The sequence below is a fragment of the Magnolia sinica genome, chromosome 19, assembly GCF_029962835.1.
Source record: "Magnolia sinica isolate HGM2019 chromosome 19, MsV1, whole genome shotgun sequence".
NCBI lineage: Eukaryota > Viridiplantae > Streptophyta > Magnoliopsida > Magnoliales > Magnoliaceae > Magnolia > Magnolia sinica.
In genome coordinates, this window is record NC_080591.1 from 18,846,881 (window position 1) to 18,869,128 (window position 22,248).

The 22,248-nt window shown below is 36.7% G+C and overlaps 1 protein-coding gene across 2 annotated transcripts; it reads left to right on the forward strand.

Moving 5' to 3' along the window:
* The first annotated feature begins 3,985 nt into the window (after nucleotides 1–3,985).
* On the forward strand, nucleotides 3,986–21,657 carry LOC131235163 (cellulose synthase-like protein H1). 2 transcript variants are annotated; one of them, XM_058232303.1, is made up of 9 exons: nucleotides 3,986–4,286; nucleotides 4,398–4,722; nucleotides 7,505–7,630; nucleotides 8,901–9,017; nucleotides 10,840–11,052; nucleotides 15,700–15,838; nucleotides 16,082–16,254; nucleotides 19,784–20,134; nucleotides 20,868–21,657. In XM_058232303.1, the coding sequence occupies exons 1-9, from the start codon at nucleotides 4,030–4,032 to the stop codon at nucleotides 21,438–21,440; spliced, it is 2,274 nt and encodes a 757-aa protein (XP_058088286.1). In that variant the 5' UTR covers nucleotides 3,986–4,029; the 3' UTR covers nucleotides 21,441–21,657. The 2 variants fall into 2 exon arrangements, with proteins under 2 accessions (XP_058088286.1, XP_058088287.1); XM_058232304.1 differs by having other exon boundaries at nucleotides 16,085–16,254.
* The last annotated feature ends 591 nt before the right edge of the window (nucleotides 21,658–22,248 follow it).

The window sequence follows — 22,248 nt, forward strand, 5'->3', positions numbered from 1 at the left end:
CCAAGCACTGCATATGCACTGAATGGTGCTTTTTCTATTTTTCAACGCTCCGAAAAACAGATAGTGCTCAACTTAATAGAAAACCTACTAATGGTTCTTAATTAAATGAAAATGCTGCCGTAAGTTGCCTAGAAAATCTAAAACTCAGATGGGCTACACAACTAAAACCCACCATTAAAATCTTCCAAATTGTACAACTAAAACCATCATTAAAATCTTCCAAATTGTGCAGTGTACCATGCAGGATGGCCCCGGTTTGGCTAGTGACACTGGTTGGTGCTCTGCAGGCTCCATTATAATGTACTTGTTTTATCCATGCGGTCCATACATTTTTCCAGTTCATTTTATGGCTTGATCCAAAAAATGAGGCAGATCTAAATCTCAGGTGGACCACACCACAGGAAAACAGTATTAATTGAATGCCCACCATTAAAAATCTCCCACGGCTCACTGTAATGTTTATTTGACATCCAACCCATTGACTGGGTTACAGACGTGGATGATGGGAAAAAACAAATATCAGCTTGATACAAAACTTTTGTGGTGAGTAAGAAAATTTTAATAAAGGGCGCTTAATCAACACTAATTCCTATGATGTGGTCCACTTGAGATTTGGATCTACATTATTTTTTGTCTCATACCATCAAATAATATGAAAAAAAAAAAAAAAATGGATGGATGGTATGGATGAAACGCGTACATAGTGGACCCTCGGAACACCGACCATAAATGGCATGCTGTTCACTCCATTTATCAGACGTGTGATGAAGTGACACGTCGAGAATTAGCATAGTTGGTATGAATTTAGAGATCAAATACAAATGATTTGACATGTTCTATTGTTAAGATTAAAAAGAGAAAAAAAAAAAAAAAAAAGGTTGGGAAGAGGAAAAGAGAGGATCGTACACGTAAAAAGCTCGCAACGTGCTTTTGACCATTTTGTGTTTGTCAGAAAGTTAATCCCACCGAAGTAAGTCATTTCAAGTGATACTTTTGGGAGCGGATCGGCTGAGTTTAATCACGTGGTACGTGTTATATTCAAACCGCCGATTCATTTAACGAAGTCTTAATGCTTGAGAAGAAAAATAAGACAACTATAACCATCAAGTGGACCACACTGCAAAAAGCAGTGGGAGATTGAACATCTATCATTGAAACTCTTTTTTGGGTTACAGTAGTTTTGAATCGGTATAAAATTTGCTTTTCCTTTTCATTTAGGTCTCTACTACCTTATGAATAGATTGGATGGAAAATAAATGTTTTAGTTGGCTGTTCAAAATTTTTAACAGTAAAAATTATTATCTCTGCTGCTATTCCTGGTGTGGTCCATGTAATCTTTGGATATAATTAATTTTTTTGCATAATGCTCTAAAATAATCTCTAAAAATAGATGAACGGTGTAAATATAATAAATACATCACTATGGGGCCCATGTAACTTTGATCTCCTCTAAAATGTTCGTACAACTCAGAGCTCGAGAAACGTGCTCATCTTCACGCGACGACACGGACCTACACCAGCAATATAGCTGGTGTGAGGTACACCAGCCAATCCGTTATTTTCCACATTGCGGCAGAATATGTTGTGATATTATCATGGGAATTTGACAGGGATGATCAAAATCTTCTAGATTTTAATTTTTCATGATGTTATTGCAAAATTATTATGATTTTAATATTTTTTTTTTAAAAAAATCATTTAAGAGTAGGGATGGAACGACCACCACTAGTTTTGGATAATGCTGGCTGTCGTTTTTGTAGGCCATCCAATTTATTCATCTTGCATGTCTCATCCGGAATAAAGAATTACCCACCAATTCATACATCTAGCATGCAGATTAAAGAATTACCCAACAATCCGGGTATTTCCTACTTTGGAGGCCGTACCATAAGAATTTAGAGCGTTTAGGAATAATTTTTTTTGAGGTGGCCCACCTGAGTGTTGAATCTACCTGATTTTTGGAACATACTGCAAAACAGGGGTGGTAAACCTGATGGATGGAATTGATTTAAGGAAGTGGACTTCCTTCCATCCCGCCACCATTAGCTAGGTGGGGCTACTGATGTTTGTGAGAAATGCACGCCATTCAGTCCGTTGTTGGTTCATCTTAGGACATAAGTAAAAAATATGCGGTTTGGCCAGTGACTCATCAGCGTTCCAAAAAATCTTAACATTTAAAAAAAATCTTATCTTTCAAAAAACAAACTCATCACAGTAGCCTAACCTTTGTATTAAAGGACACACAGCCTGTTTGGTGCACCGTATTAGATGGTACGTATTTGATGAGATTGAATTGAAAAATTCACTTTTTCAAACCTTGTTACTGTTTGGTTATTACCTTTGTTGGCCTTGGATTAAAGCTTTTAGGGGATTTTCCCAATCCCACTTAATTTACCACAACTGGAGTGAAGAGAAGATCGGAAGCTAATTGCGTGGGCGTGTATAATCGTCACCAAGTTTTGTGGGCCCAACATGATATACATATATATTATATCCCTACCACTCATCCATTTTTTAAGATCACATTAGGCCATGGCTGAAAATGAGACAAATCCAAAGCTCATGTGAACCACACCACAGAAAGCAATGAGGACAGTGATTCTGATGGTTGAAACCCTCTTAGGGCCATCATGATATACATATGTTCAGGAAAAGACATGCCCGAAACTTTTGCAGTCCCTAAGAAGTTTTCAATTGTAAATCCCTACTGCTTGGGTCCTTACTCTTACTCCGGTGTAGACTCTCAATAGTTTCAACACCTGTCGAGGGTTCGGGTACCCATAGGCCGTGAAATTTCACTACGGTGTGAGTGTGATATGGTTTGTGCGTGTGTTAAAAAAAAAAAAAAAAATCCCTACTGCTTTATGTGTTATGACCCACTTCTTGTTTAGATATGCCTCATATTTAGGCCATGTGTTAAAAGGATCTCATAAAATGGATAAACTGGGTGATATAATACATAAATCAGTGTGGGCACACGAAACTGTGTGATATAATTAAATACACCCAAATATGCAATGCACCTTGTCTACCTTATGTTGCCAGGGTGGCAGGACTTTGGCATGACAAAACATGTACATCGTTTGCTAGTGGTTGGTGATATGTGAGTCCCACCATGATGTGTGTGTTTCATCCATGCCATCTACCCATTCTTTCATATGATTTTATGGTATGACCTAAAAATGAGGTTGATCCAAATCTCAAGTGGACCGCACAATGTTGATTGAGCGCCCATCATTAAAAACTTCTCGATGACACAAGTTTTGGATCAAGCTGAGATTTATATATAACTCATTATATATATATATATATATATATCCTTTCATCCAAGTTTAGGTTAGATGTCCAATAACCATTACAGTGGGCCTTTGGAGGTTTTTAACGTGGACATTCAATCACAACTGCTTCCCGTGGTGTGGTCCACCTGAGATTTATATATAACTCATTTTTTATATCAAACCCTAAAATTATCTTTCAAAATGGATGGACGGCATGGCTAAAACACATGCATCATGGTGGGGTCCACATAGCACCGACTACTATCTGGTCACTGGCTAAACCCAAACCGCGTCCATACACACGGGGGCTATAGACAAGCAATGTGCGGATGCGGATTGCGTCCTACCCCCGCCCGTCTCTAGCCCCGAACTGCCACTTCTTCTATGTGTGGGCCCACCGTGATGTATCTGATCATCCCTTTTCTAATATCATTTTAAGGCATGAACATAAAAATGATGCCAATCCAACACTCAAGTGGACCACACTAAATAATAAGCTTGGTTGCATTAAATGCACAAAGCAATAAATGCCAGAGCCATCCGTGGTGTGGTCCATTTGAGCATTGGATATACGTCAATTTTGTATTCATTCCTTAAACTAATCTTAGAAAAGGGATGGACGGCTTGCATAAAGATGACTCAGCAGCGTCTTAAATATTTCTAGAATTCGTCACACTAGCATAACCTTTATATAAAGGACACGAACATAACCTTTATACAAAGGACACAAAGGCTCACAAATCCATCCGCTATGGCTAATCCCATCTCTCTTCCTCTCCAAGAGAAACTCCCTCGTAATAATATTATAAGGCGAGTTGCCGATATTCTCATCTTATTCCTCCTCATCTCTCTCCTCCTATATCGCCTCCTTAACCTTAACGGTCATAGCTTCGTTTGGCAACTCGCTTTACTCTGCGAGACCTGTTTCACCTTCATCTGGATCTTGAACACGAGCACCAGATGGAACTTTGTCGATTACAAAACATACCCAGACCGCTTCTTAAAGAGGTACTAACCAAAAAAAAAAAAAAAAAACTTTCATAAAAGGATGAATTAGCAACGGCAGCTTCCTTTACATGTTCTATTTCATTTTTTTTTTTTGCTTGCTTTTCTTTGTAGGTTCGAAGAACTTCCTGCTTTGGACATGTTTGTTACGACTGCAGACAGCTCGATCGAGCCACCCATCAAAACCATGAATACTGTGATTTCATTGTTGGCTGTTGATTATCCTGCCAACAAGCTGGCTTGCTATGTTTCGGATGATGGTGGGTCGATCATCACCTTCTATGCTTTGATCGAAGCTTCCAAGTTTGCCAAGTTATGGGTTCCTTTTTGTAAGAAATACAGTGTTGGAGTGAGAGCTCCATTCATGTATTTCTCAAAGGAACCTGAAACAGTCGCAGGAGATTCATCGGATTTTTTGAACGATTGGCGGAAAATGAAGGTACTGTAGTCTGATATGTTGCTAACGTCTCTTCCCTGTATATATCTGCGTACAGCAACATAGAAACGCATATAAGACAAAACTTCGTGTACGTGTCTAGAGAGCTAGATACGATCGGACGCGTATCGCGTCCTACCCCTGCCCGTCTCTAGCCCCGGACGGGCAGTTCTGTGGACGGGCCCACCGTGAAATGAGGCAGATCCAACGATCAAATGTACTACAACACAGTTGATTCTTCGATTTAATGCAACTTGCATTTAATGCTTTGTGCATTTAATGCAACCAAGCTTATTATTTGGTGTGGTCCACTTGAGCGTTGGATGTGCGTCATTTTTATATTTAGAGCTTAAAATGATATGAGAAAAGGGATGAACGGCTTGGATGCACAGATACATCACAGTGGGCATATTCACGGAACTGCCTGTTCGGGGCTAGAGACGGGCGGGGCAGGACGCAATCCCCGACGGTTAAGATCATTCTTTTAAACGTTAACGTCGAGAGCTATAGGAGATGAGGGAAGATAGTCTGAAAGTTGTCAGAGGGTGAAAGTTTTGGAAACGGATTGGCTACTCCCCCTGACACCAGCTCCGTAGCTGATGGTCGGTGCTCTGTGGGCCCCATTATGATATATGTGTTTCATCCATTCCTTTAATCCATTTTTAAAGATAATTTTATTCTTTTTCCAAAAAATGAGATGAATATAAGTCTCAGGTGCACCACACCACATGAAAACAATAGTGATTGGATATCAACCATTAAAATCCTCCTAAGGCCCACTATACTGTTTATTTGACATCTAATCTGTTGATTAGGTCATACAGGCCCAGATTAATTGGAAAAACAAATATCAGCTTGATCCAAAACTTTTATGGCCCCCAAAATGTTTTTAATGGTCGAACCTCATTCAACACTGTTTCCTGTAACGTGGTCCACTTGAGATTTGGATATACCTCAGTTTTGGATTCATATTGTAAAATGATCTGCAAAAACAGATGGATGGCATGGATGAAACATATACATCATGGTGGGGCCCACATAGCACCGACCACCAGCCATTGGCTGGTGTCAGGGGGAGTAGCCAATCCGTTCCCGAAAGTTTCAACCGGGCAGTCGGGCTTTTGGTTAGGCGAAGCCTGCGTTGCCGCGTGGAGGGGCGCATCAGTTTAAGAGACGCCCCAACGCCTCCCATGTTAACACGCGGTACGGTACGGTAATAATTGTGGCACCGGATGATCCTATAAAAACTACGAGTCCTCTCTTTTTTCTCATTTATTTTTTCGAGAACAAGAAATTTGAGCTCCGAGCTCCGCTAACCTGTGGGCCTGTTTGGCCGGACCGATCCCACGGTATTAGGAGGGATGGGATAGCAATATCCCGGGATATGCATGATGAGCCAAGCAAACCTGGTGAACTTGTCCCGAGATATAAGCAATCCCATGGATCTTAAAACAATCCACTGACATGCATCATTACCTTAAAGTTGATCCCATCCCTTGGTTGGATGGATTGAAAGGTAAAATCCTGAGATATGCCGGGCGTGCCAAACAGACCAGTGCTTGTTCTGGGATATAGCAATCCCATGGATCTTAAACCAATTCACTGACACCACCATCATAACCTTAAAATCCATCCCATTCCTCCTAATCCCATGGGATTCACTCGGCCAAACAGGCCATGCTTTCCGGTCTCCTACTTCCTCTGGTCTCCTACTTCCTCTGTTCCTTTGGGCAGTGGGATTAGAAGGGTTTAGGTGGGATGGGATTCAAAAAACATAATTATTACCCATGACAGATTGTCCCTGTTGCCATGGGATAATATTTATTTTCAAAAACAATTTTGAAGATAATTAACATAATATTAGAGGAGGATTAGTGTTCCTAAAATTCTGAGGATCATTTCACTATGGTAGTGTTGAAGATATGATAGTTGGGATAGTGGATTGGTGGCTAAGGGGTTTAGCAATCATTAATTAACCCAAGAAAACCTGAAAAACCCACCAACCTCCCATTTTAATTCTTAGTATTGATAGGTATAATGATTTTGATGAGGAATATTTGGACTGATCTTTGATTTCTATTGAACACAACCATCCAATCGCCCTTGACATTTTTCTTCTTTGGCTCTTTAAATTAAAACAATTTGTTTTCACCTAGGGCCTTTGCAGTCACATAGACAACTATCATGTTGTGGTAAATTTTTCTGTATTGTGATGCCATTGCTAGAACGTGTAAACCTTCAAACCTTAAAAGAGGAAGATGAACAGTAGGCCTCTTCTTTGAAAAGCCAGAAATAATATTCTTAGGCTCAATTTCTCCTACCTTCCCCAGTTTTATATATATAAAGTAAATATGCCACTCTCTATTTTGCTTTAATACAAATCTTCATCTTTATTTTAAATTTTTTTTGCACTCCCTCATATAAGGAAAGACCCTATTGGCGTCATTATCTTTGAGCAATTCTAAAAATTTTAAAAATATATCCATGGTTTGAAAGACTCCTATCTCCCATTAGAATTCTCGAGTCTCAGGAAACTTCTCCTTGGAATTTTGCTAACAATTACCAGGCTTGTTCTTTGATTTTCAATGACATGCTGGCAATTGATATTCATTGATGTAGATCATTCATTTGGTCCAATCCATGTCCATGGTGCACAACCCACAATAACATAATGTAATCTAATGTTACTATTTGGACATATGTTATGGTAAGCAACTCAACTACAACCATTGTCTTAATAACACTTGAAATTGGTTTTAAAATGTCTTTTCATCTTTGTATGCAGGATGATTATGAAGAACTAAGTCAAAAAATTTCAGAGGCAGCTCAAAAATCCATCCCATGTAATCTAAACAACGAGTTCATGGATTTCTATGAAATTGAACGTGGAAATCATGCGAGTATAGTAAAGGTATTGGTTGCATGATTTTGTAGCAAGTTTTTATATGAATGTTTCATTTAAAATATGAAATATATAATGTTTTCTTTATATGTTATATGTTGAAATGTGTTATATCTAATCGACAGGGCCTAGACCTAGCCCATTCAAGTTTTAGGTCAAATTTTTGGACCTAAATACAACCCATTGTAATTTATGTTTGGATCTAGGTCAGATCAAACTCAAAAATAGTCGTCAACCCATTAATGTAACGGGTTTGGGCCTTCTTGACCTAGAACCCAATCCATTTATCACATTGGTTAGGTTTAGGTCAGGTATGGGTCGAGTATAGAAATTACAATTGGGTTTTTACATAAATAATGTTCCATACCATCAATTAGTGTTGACAAGCAATTTTGATGACAACAAATAAAATCGCTAACGGTTCATATTCAATAGGTAAAATCAAATACTCAATGTAGTTAAATTAGTGTGGCTTTTAGTATATTCTACATCGACAATGGGGTCTACGATTTGCATGGTTCAAATTGTCAAAAGTGGTGGTTGGGTAATGACCTTTTAGGAAAAAATGTGATAAACTATTGTTATAGCCTAACCCAAAAGAAAACAAAGAAAAAAAATCATATGCTTAATTAACTACTTGGGTCTTCACAACGGTCTAGGTATGATTCAGCTTCATTTTAGTTTGATCTAAATCAGACTCATTTAAAATTTAGGGCAGAGTCAAATTGATTATGAGAGGATCCATACTTAGCCCAATTAATAGTTTGAGTTGAATTTTTGGACCCCATGTCCACCCAAGGATGTAAATTTTAGACTTAGATCTAATGATTGTTGGTCAAGTCCAATGATGCATTAGGTCTACCCAACCACTTTGCACCCCTAATCTTGCATAGTATGCACCAATTTTTAATTCCAACTAATTAAATTGTGATGCAACAATCAAGACCATTGGCTTATTATGTTCTACTTGAATGGATTTGTCTTAAAAATCTACTTCATTAAAAAATCTTAATATTTCAATTTGTGGGCTATATATAGAGAATTAGGAATAGAAGTACAAAAATAGTTGATGTCTGCATGAAAAGGGTCTTAATATTTTCTATAAGGATATTCTATTAGCAATCTTCATCCATGGTGGGACTCAACAAATAAATTATGGAGCATTGAACCAAGGGCTCGCTTGTCAGAATTGAAATCATCTACTTGACAAAGTTATGAAATATATTGTATAATTCATTTTGCATAATTGGTGTTTATATTTGTGTTATAAATTTTACAGGTGATATGGGAAAACAAAGACAATGATCCAAATGGGTTGCCACATATTATTTATGTTTCAAGAGAGAAGAGGCCAAAGCACCATCACAATTTCAAAGCAGGGGCGTTGAATGTTTTGGTAATTATTACATTAGTGGAATCTAGCCATAGTTTAAATAATTATGATAATGGAGATGATAGTGTTGTTATAACAACAACAACATCATCATCAATAATAATAACAACAACAGTTTTTCTACAATAGTTTTTTTTTTTTTTTTTTTTGTATATATAATTGATCCCGCGATGGGTCATTGTCTTCAAATGTGGTATTGATGTGCGATCATTAAGACTATCCAGTTGTGGTTCACATTGTGGATGGAGAATATGTCTAAATTCTCACTGATTAAACAATCCCATCCATCTTATTGATGGTTATGAAGTGGATGTCAAAAGTAGAATACTCAATGGTATAAATTCTAAGAGGAAAAAAATCAAATGGTTGGTATGATCTTTTTAGTGCAATTTTTAGATTATGCTCCATATGTAGTTGGTTAATAATTGATGGGCTAGGTTGATGTACAACTATGTCACAAGTATGGTCATTGAGTCACTATCATTTTATCTCACCTTTTTTTTTTCTTTTTTTTCTTTTTTTAATCTCACCCTACTACTACTACTTCTATTATTATTATTATTATTATTATTATTATTATTATTGTAGATGCGGTCAGATGATGGGAACAATCAATAGTCTTACTTTCATCATTCTTGAAAAGATGCATCAATTTACTTAGTTGAATTGGTGATAACTAAAAAGGAGAATTTCAATGGCTTATGATTTTTCCACAAAAATAAAAAATAAAAAATAAAAAATAAAAAAATCAACGATCATCCTAATTATTCATTTATGTGCCAAAATCATCATACTGTCCAAATTCATAATATCGAGGTGACAAATGTTGGTGGTCCTAAGGTAGCTTTTAAGCATTTGTGTCACCATCTCACTAAGATTTCATACCGCGTTATGCCTTTCTACCATAACCAACATGGGTTCATTAACAATTTCATATTCACCTAATAATAATATTTAGCAAGAGAAAAAAAAAAATGAACATCACTTGAAAGTGATAGAAATGAACCAAAACTATAACAAAATTATAATATCTATATATAACACCAGTAATTTTAGATGATTTTTTCATACAATTAGTTTTTAGGAGAGTCCTTAAACTTAAGATTTGAAACAACATATGATCAATTTTTAATATATTTAGAATGTACTTTAGGCTTTTTTAAAAAAAAATGTGAGTCATCAACTAAACGCACTTTTCTGGTCAAAAGTACAAAGCTTTATATTGATCTGGCTCATTATTATTAGAGGCCAAATAAAAAACAAAGCTTTTGCACATTAAACAACTTGATATACAAAACACATCTAAGTACAATGTGCTTAGATGTATATAGACATGCCTAGACAACACTACATACCCATTAATGAACTTAGGCGCACTTGGAAGCACTTAGATGCATTTACTACATTAATCTTATCATCCAAGGCTTTGTATTGGGTCCAAGCTCTTATCATTATGGGAATGGCCACATGGAATCAACTCCATGCTAGGTTACCATGGAATCGAGCTCTATGGGCCCCCACCATGATGACACCACTACTCCATACATTAGTGAGTACCATCATCTTCATCCTAGATCACAAAGTATACATGTGATCCTCCTAAGTTATGGATTGGCATGATTTTTTGTCCCCAATGCCAAAAACATGGGGTGCACTTGGTGGATAATGTGAGCATCATGCACCCATCACAGTGACCCCATGGAGCTTGACTCCATGTGATCATTCTCTTAACATTCTTGTCATTAATGTTGTTATTGAAATTATTATTACTATCAATTTTCATTCTTCAAAAAAAAAAATATTAATATTATTTTGTTGTTTGCAGATGAGAATCTCGGGAATAATGACAAATGCCCCATTTATATTGAACGTGGACTGTGACATGTTTACTAACAACCCACAAGTGGTCCTTCATGCAATGTGCCTTTTGTTTGGATTTGAGAAAGAAAGAGAGAGCGGGTTTGTGCAATTCCGACAAGAATTTTATGACTGTCATAAGGATGATCCGTTTGGAACAAGTCTTATAGTCTTAGCGCAAGTACGTAAGCCACTATCACCTTTCCCTTTCTTTATATGTTTTAAAACTTTCAAAGATATAATGAATCACAATTCTATCAAAACTAGACCTATTTGACCAATCAGTCATGGGTCATCTTATTGTCTGACTAAAAAATACTTCATAGTTGAATGATCATCTCTTTTCTCTCTCATTAGGATGGGGGTGGAGAGTGTGAACTTCAGGGCAACATTGTTGAAAATTTTACATCTAGGGTCCATCTTATCAAATCTTAGGAGATGACTTAAAAATAACCTAGGATCTAATGTAATCTACTTGTAGGATCTAATGTAAAACATTGTACAACTGTCTAGTCCATTGATTGTTCTAAAAACCCCCACTTTAAAGTTAAGGGGCTCAAGGAGTAACTTGACTGTGAAAAGATAGAATATTAACATGTTTATTTAGAAATACAATAAAACTTTCATATCAACAAAGTCAGAGTAGTGATGAGTAGTGACGGGTAGCATGAATGGCAAGCAAGGAAGGTTACAACATGAGTTGGCAATTGTAAGAATAGATCTAATTCGATGAATGACAATTACCAAACTAGATTTAAAGACAACGATTAACAATTGCTTTAGGAGCATGGGAGTGCACAATGGTTAAAATTTGCATATTCAGTTAAGCAATGAAATCCAAATATCAAATTAAGATGATAAGATTAAAAAATTCAGATGCCCAATAGTGAAAACAAAATAGATTAGGCCATGAAGACGAGGTGCAGAAATATGTTTGACCAAAGGTGGGCACAATAGGAAAGCAAATATGGTCAAAAGGCCTGGCAGAATAGGAAAAAAGTTTCACGAGAAGGCTCTCTACATAATATAAAAAAAAAAAAAATCCTATCAGAAGGCTTGACATGATATAAAGTGAGAGGTCGATGTGGTTCAAATGGTGATGGGAACATGCAAACAAATTCGAGTCCTCATGTTTTTATTTGTATTTTCATTATTTGAAAATGGAGTGGAAAAAGTAGGTTTCAAAATTGGGAGTTTGAAAAGCAGTGTCTGACCTACATTATCAAGATTTTCTAATATGCACTAGAATCAGAAGAGATTCGAAAGGATGGAAATATAATGTTTGTTGATCATTCAATGAAACCAAAGGATATTCAAAGGGCAAAAAAATACAGGGTTAACTAAGAAGGATAGTCATGGGGAAGGAAACAAATGATTAATCGAAAGGGGGGATGGGGGTGACTGATTTGCCAGAGTATCCAATTCTATTTATGGTTAGTTTTCTGGATGGTTGGGCTCCAATCAACTTCAAATGAGTTTTTAGAAGGGCAGAGAAGGTTATGGTGGTCGTCATCCCCAGAGTCAGGAATGCTTTAATTCATTGTGGATTTGCATTCATCTGAATGAGTTAGGAGTCATAAGTGGATAAGGTTGTGGAGCTGTTGGATGGAGAAATGTTTGGAGGTAGGAAATTAGGTGTTCAAAAAATCCATTTTTGCCTAAAGAGGAAGAATAGGGAAGGGGCGAGGCGGTTGGAGAACAAACAAATGGGTGTTAATATGTGGAAGGAGACATTAGGATCCTTTCTGAAGGTTGTAATGGAGTATCATGTGAAGGGAATTAGTAAATCATAGAAAGAGGTGGTGGCAAAGGATCTAGTATTGGTGTAGCGATAGATATAGGTAAGAGGGTTTCTAAATCACGACAAAGGAAAGGGGCCTGGCGAGTGGAATCGAAGGAGGGACTAGAAGTAATAAGCCATGAAAATATTTTGAAAGAATTGATGAAATCATTTGAGTTTTTCTTTGTTGCTATGGTAAGACTGAGAACTTTCGAAGAAGGGACTGGTTAAATTAAAAGTGTTGCGTTGATCCAAAAGATACAGTGATAAAAATCTTGAAAGAAGATACATTATACATCTCATTTTGCACCCAGCTGGAGGCTAATAGGTTCTTCACGTCTTGTAATTTACATCGGGATGATACGGTGTGACAAATTCAAAGATGGGAAGATTGGTTTGTCTTAAGGTGGGAGATAAATTGTGTTATGATATATGGAGCCTGATCATCAGAGGTGTACTGTTCATCTAACCATCACTTTCGCAGGTCAAACTCTGCATTGAGCTCCCTGCTCGGCTCAGAGGGCAATTTCATATTTTCACATGGAGTTTTTATGTAAACCCTAGTTCAATTGAGGTAATATATATTTTATCATGTGAGTGAGAGAGAGAGAGAGAGCCGTCATTATATTAAGAGAATCTTCTTCATTTTTTCCATTGAGCATGGTGGATCGGTGTGAATCCATGGACTTACCAAAAGGGAACCACATAAACTATATGTTGTGGTTTGTATATTTTCTCCTTTTTATTGATATTGTTGTGTGTGTAGTCGGGGAGGGATCTCTTCTGCCAACAAATCAGTTCCAGATATGAGACCTTCCACTAGAAGTTTGGATTAATGGAGTTTTCATGGAGATTGAAGGGTGTTTGGGGATGGTAGTATTGATAGATCCACAATCGGTTGATTATGAGCAGCTCCATTTCATAAGGATTCAAATTAAGAAGATGAAAGTTCAGCAAACGTTAGAGAAAATGCTCATCAGAGTTGGAGATGGGAAAGTTTGGGTGAGGATGCGACAAGAGGAAGCAGAGGATAATCAGCAGTCAGAGATAGATGGGCTATCCACGGAGAATCGAGATGAAGTCGAAGGAGTGGCATATTACCAGTTCATATGGCGCATGTGTGTCTTAACCCTCTACGTCAGCAAGCGTTTTTCAAAGGTTCTTTTTATCCGTTATGACATGGTCATAAAGGATGCTACATATAGGTAATGACTATGATTGTTACGCAATATGGGAGTGAAACGGGTGGTTGGTTTTTTAGGACCGCATCGGCTGTTATGGGGCATAAAGACAGTTACCCCCTACGGTAAAAAAAGATCACTTTTTTCTATTTGTATCCATTTTTTCACTTATCTCATTCAAAAGACTTTCCTATATTATTTTACAATAGATTTCGATAACTCTTACTATAGTGTTTAAGATTAAAACCATAGATTGAAGTGATTTGAGTTAATAGAAGCTCTGAAGGCCATTAGAAAAAAAAAAATCGAAAAAGTGGTATTTATGCTTTTTTTAATCTCTAGTTCTATTTCTTGATTGTGATGTGTAAATATTAGAGACATACAGCCATGTTCATAAATTCTTGTTGTGCATCACACCCCAAAATTCGGTATCTGAGTATAATAACTCTAATTTCGAATTTGAGGGAGTGAGATAAATAATGAATGAATGCTTAAACAATTCACATCTCATGTATATCTACTTTTCCATTTGCATTCGCATTCACATTCACATTCATCTACTACTTATACTAAAAATTAATCTATATTAAATTATCATCCACAGTTAGAGGTGTATATGAGTCGAACCGAGTTGAGCTTGGCACAGCTAGACTCGACTCGACTCTGCCACTAGCTGACCCCAGCTCGAGCCTGACTGGCAAGCTCGGTCCTCAAGCCTGACTAGCAAGCTCGGCTCAGTTCGGTCAACAGGTCGGGCTAGTTTGAGCTGAGTTCAAGCCAAGATCGAGCCTGTACGGCATTTTCACAAACACATGGAGTGCACTTTTAATTTCTTACTATATGTAAAACAACAGCAGCTGTTTACAAGTATTTCATCAAACACCTTGTAAGCAACATCAAAATCAAGAAAAAGGGTATTTTTTTCATATAAATACCTTCCTTGCCACCAGCTGACACTTCATTGAGTCATTTCATCAAATACTTGGTGAGCAACATCAATATCAAAGTAACCGAGTCACCGAACTGGTTCGATTTGAGTTGGGGTTCAATTTAAGTTGAGTCAAGCTCGGGCAAGCTCGAACTCAGTTTGAAATTTTTTTGAGCTAAAAAAATCGGCTCGAACTCAGTTTCGAACCGAGTCGAATTGAGCTTTTTCGAGTCGAGTCGAGCAAGCTAACCGAACTAACTCGGTTTGTGTACAACCCTATCCACAGTCATAAATTGTGACTCACAGGAAAAGCAGCCTATTTCAAAACTTCAATGGGCAACCCTTAGAGATCTTAGGGGCAATTTGATATTGGATTTTACAGGCATCCAAACAACCCATAAGGCATCACACCTTTTTTCCCTGACTTAGGATTTAAGGCTTATTGGCATTGATAACTATGCCTCACTATCAGTGGCATGCATATCTTGGTGATATAATAAGAACCAAATGATCATTCATAATCATATACAAGCAATTAGCATTGAGTGATGAGCTCATCAACATATATTAGTGTATAATCAAATATCCATAGAATTTACATGCATTTTTATTGCTAGAATAAGGCCACAAGTAATATTTATAATGCGCAATCAAATCTATGATAACGCAGAATTGAGACAGTGATCACTATGAGCTCTTGAGATCTCTGTTTTTATGTTGTAGCATAAAATTGGCACAATCAACTAATATCTCTCTATTTGTATATTTAAAATTTTATTTGAAAATAACTTTTTATATAATACATTCTATATAGTACAACCAAGGGTTTTATGGCCACACACATGCCAACAACAACAAGACTAAAAGGTCTGATGTACTCTCTTTTCTTGTTTCCAATTAAATCTTTGATAATTTTTCTTTGCACAATGCCTTGTGTAGCTTTTGTTGGATGGGATGGCTGGAATTCAAGGCCCACTGTATGCTGGGACAGGATGCTTTCATAGAAGAAAAGTCATCTATGGTGGGCTTCCACCTGATGATGAAGAAATTAAAAAGGCAAATCTTAATTCAATGAAAGGTAAGGAGATGAACCACAATTTTCTTTTTTCTATTTGGATCACATTTAGATACATAAATTAATTGTATTTTTTTTTTTACCAAAAGGTGGGAGGATACCACCTATAATTCTGAGTTAATTACAATTTTTCTATTTCCATCTTTACTAGATTAATAACTGCAATTCAATTTGATTGTTCACCCAACTGTACCTTAATGACTTTTCTTCATATTCAAATTCTTTTGTCATGGAAATTGCACAAAGAAGATCTACAAAGAAGGTTTGGATATTCAAAAGAGTTTGTAGAATCGGTTACTACAATAATGTTGGGTACAAGTGAAGAAAAGCTTAACATGCGTGATCTTTCTAGTGCCCTTAAGGCGGCTAATGAGGTCTCTGGATGCCAGTACGAATTCAATACTAGTTGGGGTCAAGAGGTGAGTATGCACATGGTTCTCCTTAATTAAGACTTCACTAACTAATCTTTTTTCTTTTCTTTTTTTCCATTTTTTTTTTCAGTTTTCTTATTTAGAAAGCACTTTCATAATTGTTCATACATTGTTAGGAAACTAGGAATTGTAATCTGATCGATCCATCAATGATTTAAGGCTCGGATAAGTCACTGTGGTGGCTTGCCTAGTCTACTAATTTTTAACTACTTTTAAATGAATTTTAGTTTAAATTTAGAAAAAAAAAGAAAAGAAAAGGAAAGAACTTGATTGATTAACACAACAACGACAAAGCAACAACAACATTACTAATGGCATGGAGTAGACGCCAATGCACAACATCAGTTAAAACTTCTTATTAGCATAATGGAGTGGTCCCAAGTGGCATAACAGTAGTTTTTGAAGAGGTGAAAGTGTTTCTAGAAGAGAAGGTCAATGTATTAAAATGATGAATGAGCTATGTCTCTATTTGGTATCCTTGATGTAAATAATATACATAACAAAAAAGGATTAGATTTGAACTATCCATCAAGCAGGCCCTGCTGTGGAGTGTCCATAGCTCAAAATTCGCATTGACTTGGAGATCTTGACTAATAGATTGGAGGTTGACCAACTAATACCATTGGAAGTAATAAGAAAAAAATTACTTATTCAACAAGAAAATCTCCTTTGATTGGAAGACTTATTTCGTCTAAGATTTTGTTATTTCGTAGCACAGAACCTAAATACCAAGAGCATAATTCCTTTAAATAAGTGTAGTTTTTTGTTGAATATGCTTTTACCGCTCTAGTATTGAATGTTGTGAGAAAAAGAAGTATTGGGCTTATAAAGAAGAAGAATATTATGATTTTTAAAGAAGGAGAATAATAAAATACAATTCAGTTAAGGAAATTCAGTTAGAAAGAATATAAAGTAAATATGAAATCTCGAAAAAATTATTATAAAAGGAAAGAAAGCCCCTTCACCTATACCAAGGATTGCTCCTGATTTTAGCAACTTCTACAAAGAATTGACTTAGGCCAAGTTTTTGCAATTTGATGGATAGTAAATGCAAAACTCCGATGGGTTGTAAAAATATTCAATCTAGTCGTATATAGGACTAATCCACAGCATGAATTGGCTCATTTTTTTGCTTATCCGAACCAACTACGCTAAGTCCCTAGCAGTATTCGAACTATCAGTATCACTACAAGTTTCACTGGCCAGGGATATGGAAACAATATCGATATCGTTAATAATATTGCTGATAACTGGAAATGCCTGGAAACATGGGAAAAACGGTGGAATTTTCAATGAAACTTTAGGATATGTTAAAATGTATATATTTGCATATTTAGAAATTTTAAAAAAAAATATATATATATAAAAAGAATTCAAACATAACAAGTTTCCGTTTAATGGAACCTTAAAAGCATGTGATGTTGTAAGAAATCAGTCTAACTATCACATCCGGCTTATTTAATCGTACAACCTTCCATCTAAGCATCCATCAATATTGCAAAATATCAATAACACACAATATTTCACCAAAAAGTCATCAAATTGGAAAGAAAATGAAAGATTGTGGCCTCAATATCATACATATTGCGATATCGATAACATTGAGATATTATCAATATTATCAATGGGTGTGCTCACGAGCATATACTTGTGTTTGCATACTTGGATTTTTCAAGGTGTTTAATGGTTCAATTATCCAAAACATAGTTTAAAAACTTTATAGAAAAAAAAAAAAAAAAAACCTCAACTCAATTCAACTCACTTGAGTTGAGTTGTCTTGAGTCGACTAGATTTCAGTATTTCACCAAGATTGAAGAATAACTCGAGAAAACTAGGCTCGACATTAAAAACTTGGAAAGATTCAACAAAAGTTCATAGACGTGTGTGTCTCATTTAGTTGAGCTTTCGCGTTTTCAAACTGTAATTCAAACCATTGGTCTGATTCAAACTAGCATAAATGGACATTTGTTAGTTATGCCTTGAAATTTTATCATGATTGAAAATTCTAGCCACCAATGTTGGGTCTTTTTACAAACATACATCTATTTGCAACATAGTTCAAATACCTAAAAATAACTAAAGTAAACATTGGGAGTCAAGATAGCTTGCTTGACTTGACTCAAGATATGAACAACTATTTAAAATAGTTAATAATTGTTATAATTTATAAAATAACTAAAGTAAACAAGACATTGGCATTCTTAAAGTTTAAAATCCAAGGGGCCTCACTTAAAACAGAAAGAAAATAGGAAGAAAAAAATAAAATAAAATAACCAGGGACTAACTGGATTTGAGCCCTGCAAAGTCATGTTGAATTCAGTCAATCTACTCAATTAGTCAACCAATTGATGACTGGTTGAGTTAGTCTGGATCACTAAACCGATGGACCTGCAAATGCAAAATAAGCATGAATCTTTTCCGGTGAGGTATTTCTTATCAGTGATGGTGGTTGTAACAGTCACCATCGTTATTGATACGGGCATTGACCATAATGGCTAATAAAAAGGGGGCATAACAACCATTATGATCCCTAATTATTATTTTTTCAAAAAGTTATAAAAAAATATTTAGAAAATTTAGAATAATGTAAATATTTCAAATATGTATTTATTTTTTAATTTGAATATGTTTATGGTAGTGTAATGGTCCACTCTTTGATACGAGTATTGCATTTGGTTGTTTGGTGAATTTATGAATATGGTATGTGTCTCTAATATCACATCACAATTAAGCATTAAAACTGGAAATTGAAAAAAAAAAAAAAAATTGCATAAATATCACTTTTTGGATTTATTTTTTTAAGGTCATCAATGCTTCTATTCACACAAATTGCTTTAATCTATGGTTTTAATCCTAAAAACTATAATAAGGATAATTAAAATCTGGTGTAAAATAATAATTTTAAAAAGTTTTAAAAATGACAAAAGTGAAAAAATGAGAAGAAAATAGATTTAAATAGAAAAAAGGTGGTCATTTTTCACACGTAGCAGCTAATATGATCCCCAAAAACTATCTTCTTTTACTACCATATCGCGTAACAGTTATGGCCGTTATCTATATATATTGAGCTTTACGGTCGGATCATAATGAATACGAAATACCTTGTTCTCGGGTCAGCGGATCCAACGAGTCCTCTCAAGAATTGACCGTATAGCTAGAAGTATCCTGTGAACATGCGGGCTTCCTAAAAACTCGGTCGATGCAAATGGTAGGCCCCTTCATGAAGATTAGTTTTCACAAAAATCAGGCTAGTCCACTTCTCAAGCTTAGCCACACCATTGGAATTAATGGACAACCAAAAAGTCTGGCTTGACATATAGTTATTGATCAAGGGTCTGACTCAATGTATAGTTATGGACCACCTGATGACTGGACAGGCCTGATTTTTGTGTCAGGTGATCTTATATATGGCATGGATGTTGGCAGGAAAGCCCTGGTTAGTGAAGCTGTACCTGACCAGTCCTCATTCCTCTCTTCAGAAAATCTTATGGAAGTGTTCATGAGGTGGTTTGTGCAGGTGGGCCTAGTGTACGGATCCACAAATGAAGATGTCATCACAGGAATGAAAATACACGGCAGGGGTTGGGAGTCAAAGTACTGTACTCCAAAGCCACCAGTGTTTCTTGGGTGTACAGCCACAGGTGGGCCCTCTTGCATGACCCAGAACAAGAGGTGGGCCACTGGCCTTCTACAAATTCTCATCGGGAAGCACAGTCCATTGATTGTCACTTTCACCACGAAGCTACGGTTCCGACAGTGTTTGGCGTACATGATCCCAACCATATGGGCCCTCCGCTCACTCCCGGAATTATGCTACTCTCTCCTGGTGGCCTTTTGTCTGCTCACCAACACAACTTTCCTTCCTAAGGTATTTTCTCTTGCCTTTTCTTTCTTATTTTTAACAAGTGGCAAAAGTGGATGAGATTCAGGGCCTCTTTGTTAAATCTAAAGTAGCAAGTCGGGCATTAATCACCCCCGGTGAGGAGTTTCAAACACAAGACTTCCCGCTTTGATACCAATTTGATGCAGGACAATTAACCACTTGCTCTAAAAGCTCGAACTGTTAGAGTATGGCAAATTAATCCCTTTATCTCATATCTCAGGCCCCACATCTCATGGGTTATGACTTTGGCTGAACCCCTTTCGTGGGCCCCAAATCACATGGGCTGCCCACCTCGAGTGTGTCCCCGCATCCAATAGGCGACCCCACTCGAACCCAGTGTGAAAATACCCCTACATTAATGATTCTATCAAAATGTTTGGAAATGTTAATATGACACATTTGTCCTTGTAAAATAGTAATGATTGAATCCCCACCATTAAAAACTTCATGGATTCTATCAAAATGTTTGGAAATGTTAATTTGACACATTTGTCCTTGTGAAACAGTAATGATTGAATCCCCACCATTAAAAACTTCATGGATTCTATCAAAATGTTTATTCGTCGATTTACTACTTTTTTTTGTACTACGGTCCATTTGAGATTTGGATCTGCTTCATTTTTTGGATCATGCCCAAGAATGAGCTTTCATCCCCACCATTAAAAACTTCATGGATTCTATCATGTTTTCTAAAAATGCACTTATTTCACACTTGCAGGTATCAGAACCTGCAATATTGATCCCCATTGCCCTTTTCGCCGTTTACAACATATATACTCTGGTAGAATACCGCAGTTTTGGTTATTCCTTTCGTGGATGGTGGAACAATCAGAGAATGTCAAGAATAACCACCGTGTCTGCTTGGTTGTTCGGTGCCTTAGGCTTCTGTCTCGATCTCCTGGGCATATCACCAGCTGTCTTTGAGGTTACAAGAAAAGATGAAAATACCCACGACTCTAATCTCGACAGCGACCCTGGACGGTTCACCTTCGACTCTTCTCCAATCTTCGTGCCCGGAGTGACTCTCGTGTTTGTGCACACAACGGCACTTGTGGTGGGCTTGCTACGGTTGCAACCAGCACGACCCGTCTTTGGTGCATCTGGGTCCGGGCTTGGGGAGATACTCTGTAGCTTGTGGGTGCTGCTCAGCTTCTTGCCTTTTGTGAAGGGGCTTTTCCGGAAAGGAAGTTATGGGATTCCCTGGTCAGTCATACTCAAAGCAGCCATTTTGGCACTATTCTTTGTGCGACTTTGTGTGCAAGGGTTAGAGCCTTCTAAGCTAAATTACTAAAGTGCTTTATAGCTACTTAGTATCTATCTTAGGATATTTGGTGCAACCACATGCACCCTTTTAAGTGTTTTTTTTTTTTTTAAATTACATGTATTATGACAAAAGGCCCACTTGCCAACATGCATATGTCAATTGATCAGAGGTTTATCGATTGGATTCTTGCATATATGAACCATTTATAATGGTCCAATTATTTGGGCTATTGGGATTTGAGCTCCATTGGTAAGAATAGGATGCTGTTTACACCTTTCTAAAGAAATGATGTTTTAGCTTTTGAAAACCATGTTTGTATGCACACCTACCTGTAAGTAGAAGAAACGATGTTTGTTATTTCTCCTTGCAAAAAAAATGATGCTTCGTTATTCTTCTGAGTGCGTACCATAAAATATTGTGGGTTTGGATCTATCATCCGTGGACCCCACAATCAGAAAGTTAATGCCTGGACAATGCCCTGTGTGGTGAGTAGCAGTGTTTTCTTTTATTTTCTCTTTTTTGGCACAGGTTTTTTGTAATGCAATGAAGTTATTCCCAAACGGCAGACATGGAAATGATTCACAATTCCATAGATACCAAAGGTATGATTGGGACTTTTCCTTATAGAGTTCTATACGCATGCATATGTGCTTGTGCATTGCAAGACATTTCCTGGAAAGGAGTTCAATCTCAAGTGGGCTAGACGGGCCCACCCACTTCACCATCCCAATCCAACATCCCACAAGCTGAGGACCTGTACTGTTTGGAATTTTATATAGATTAATGTATTTCTGTATAATGTGAAAACCGAAAAGTGTAAAATAATCAAAAATCG

What these genes read in the sequence shown, in the direction of transcription:
- LOC131235163 (XM_058232303.1), top strand. Translation starts at nt 4,030, where the DNA reads ATGGCTAATCCCATCTCTCTTCCTCTCCAAGAGAAACTCCCTCGTAAT. An exon ending in CCAGACCGCTTCTTAAAGAG is followed by an intron (nt 4,287 to 4,397) that starts GTACTAACCAAA and finishes TTTTCTTTGTAG; the next exon opens with GTTCGAAGAACTTCCTGCTT. An exon ending in ACGATTGGCGGAAAATGAAG is followed by an intron (nt 4,723 to 7,504) that starts GTACTGTAGTCT and finishes CTTTGTATGCAG; the next exon opens with GATGATTATGAAGAACTAAG.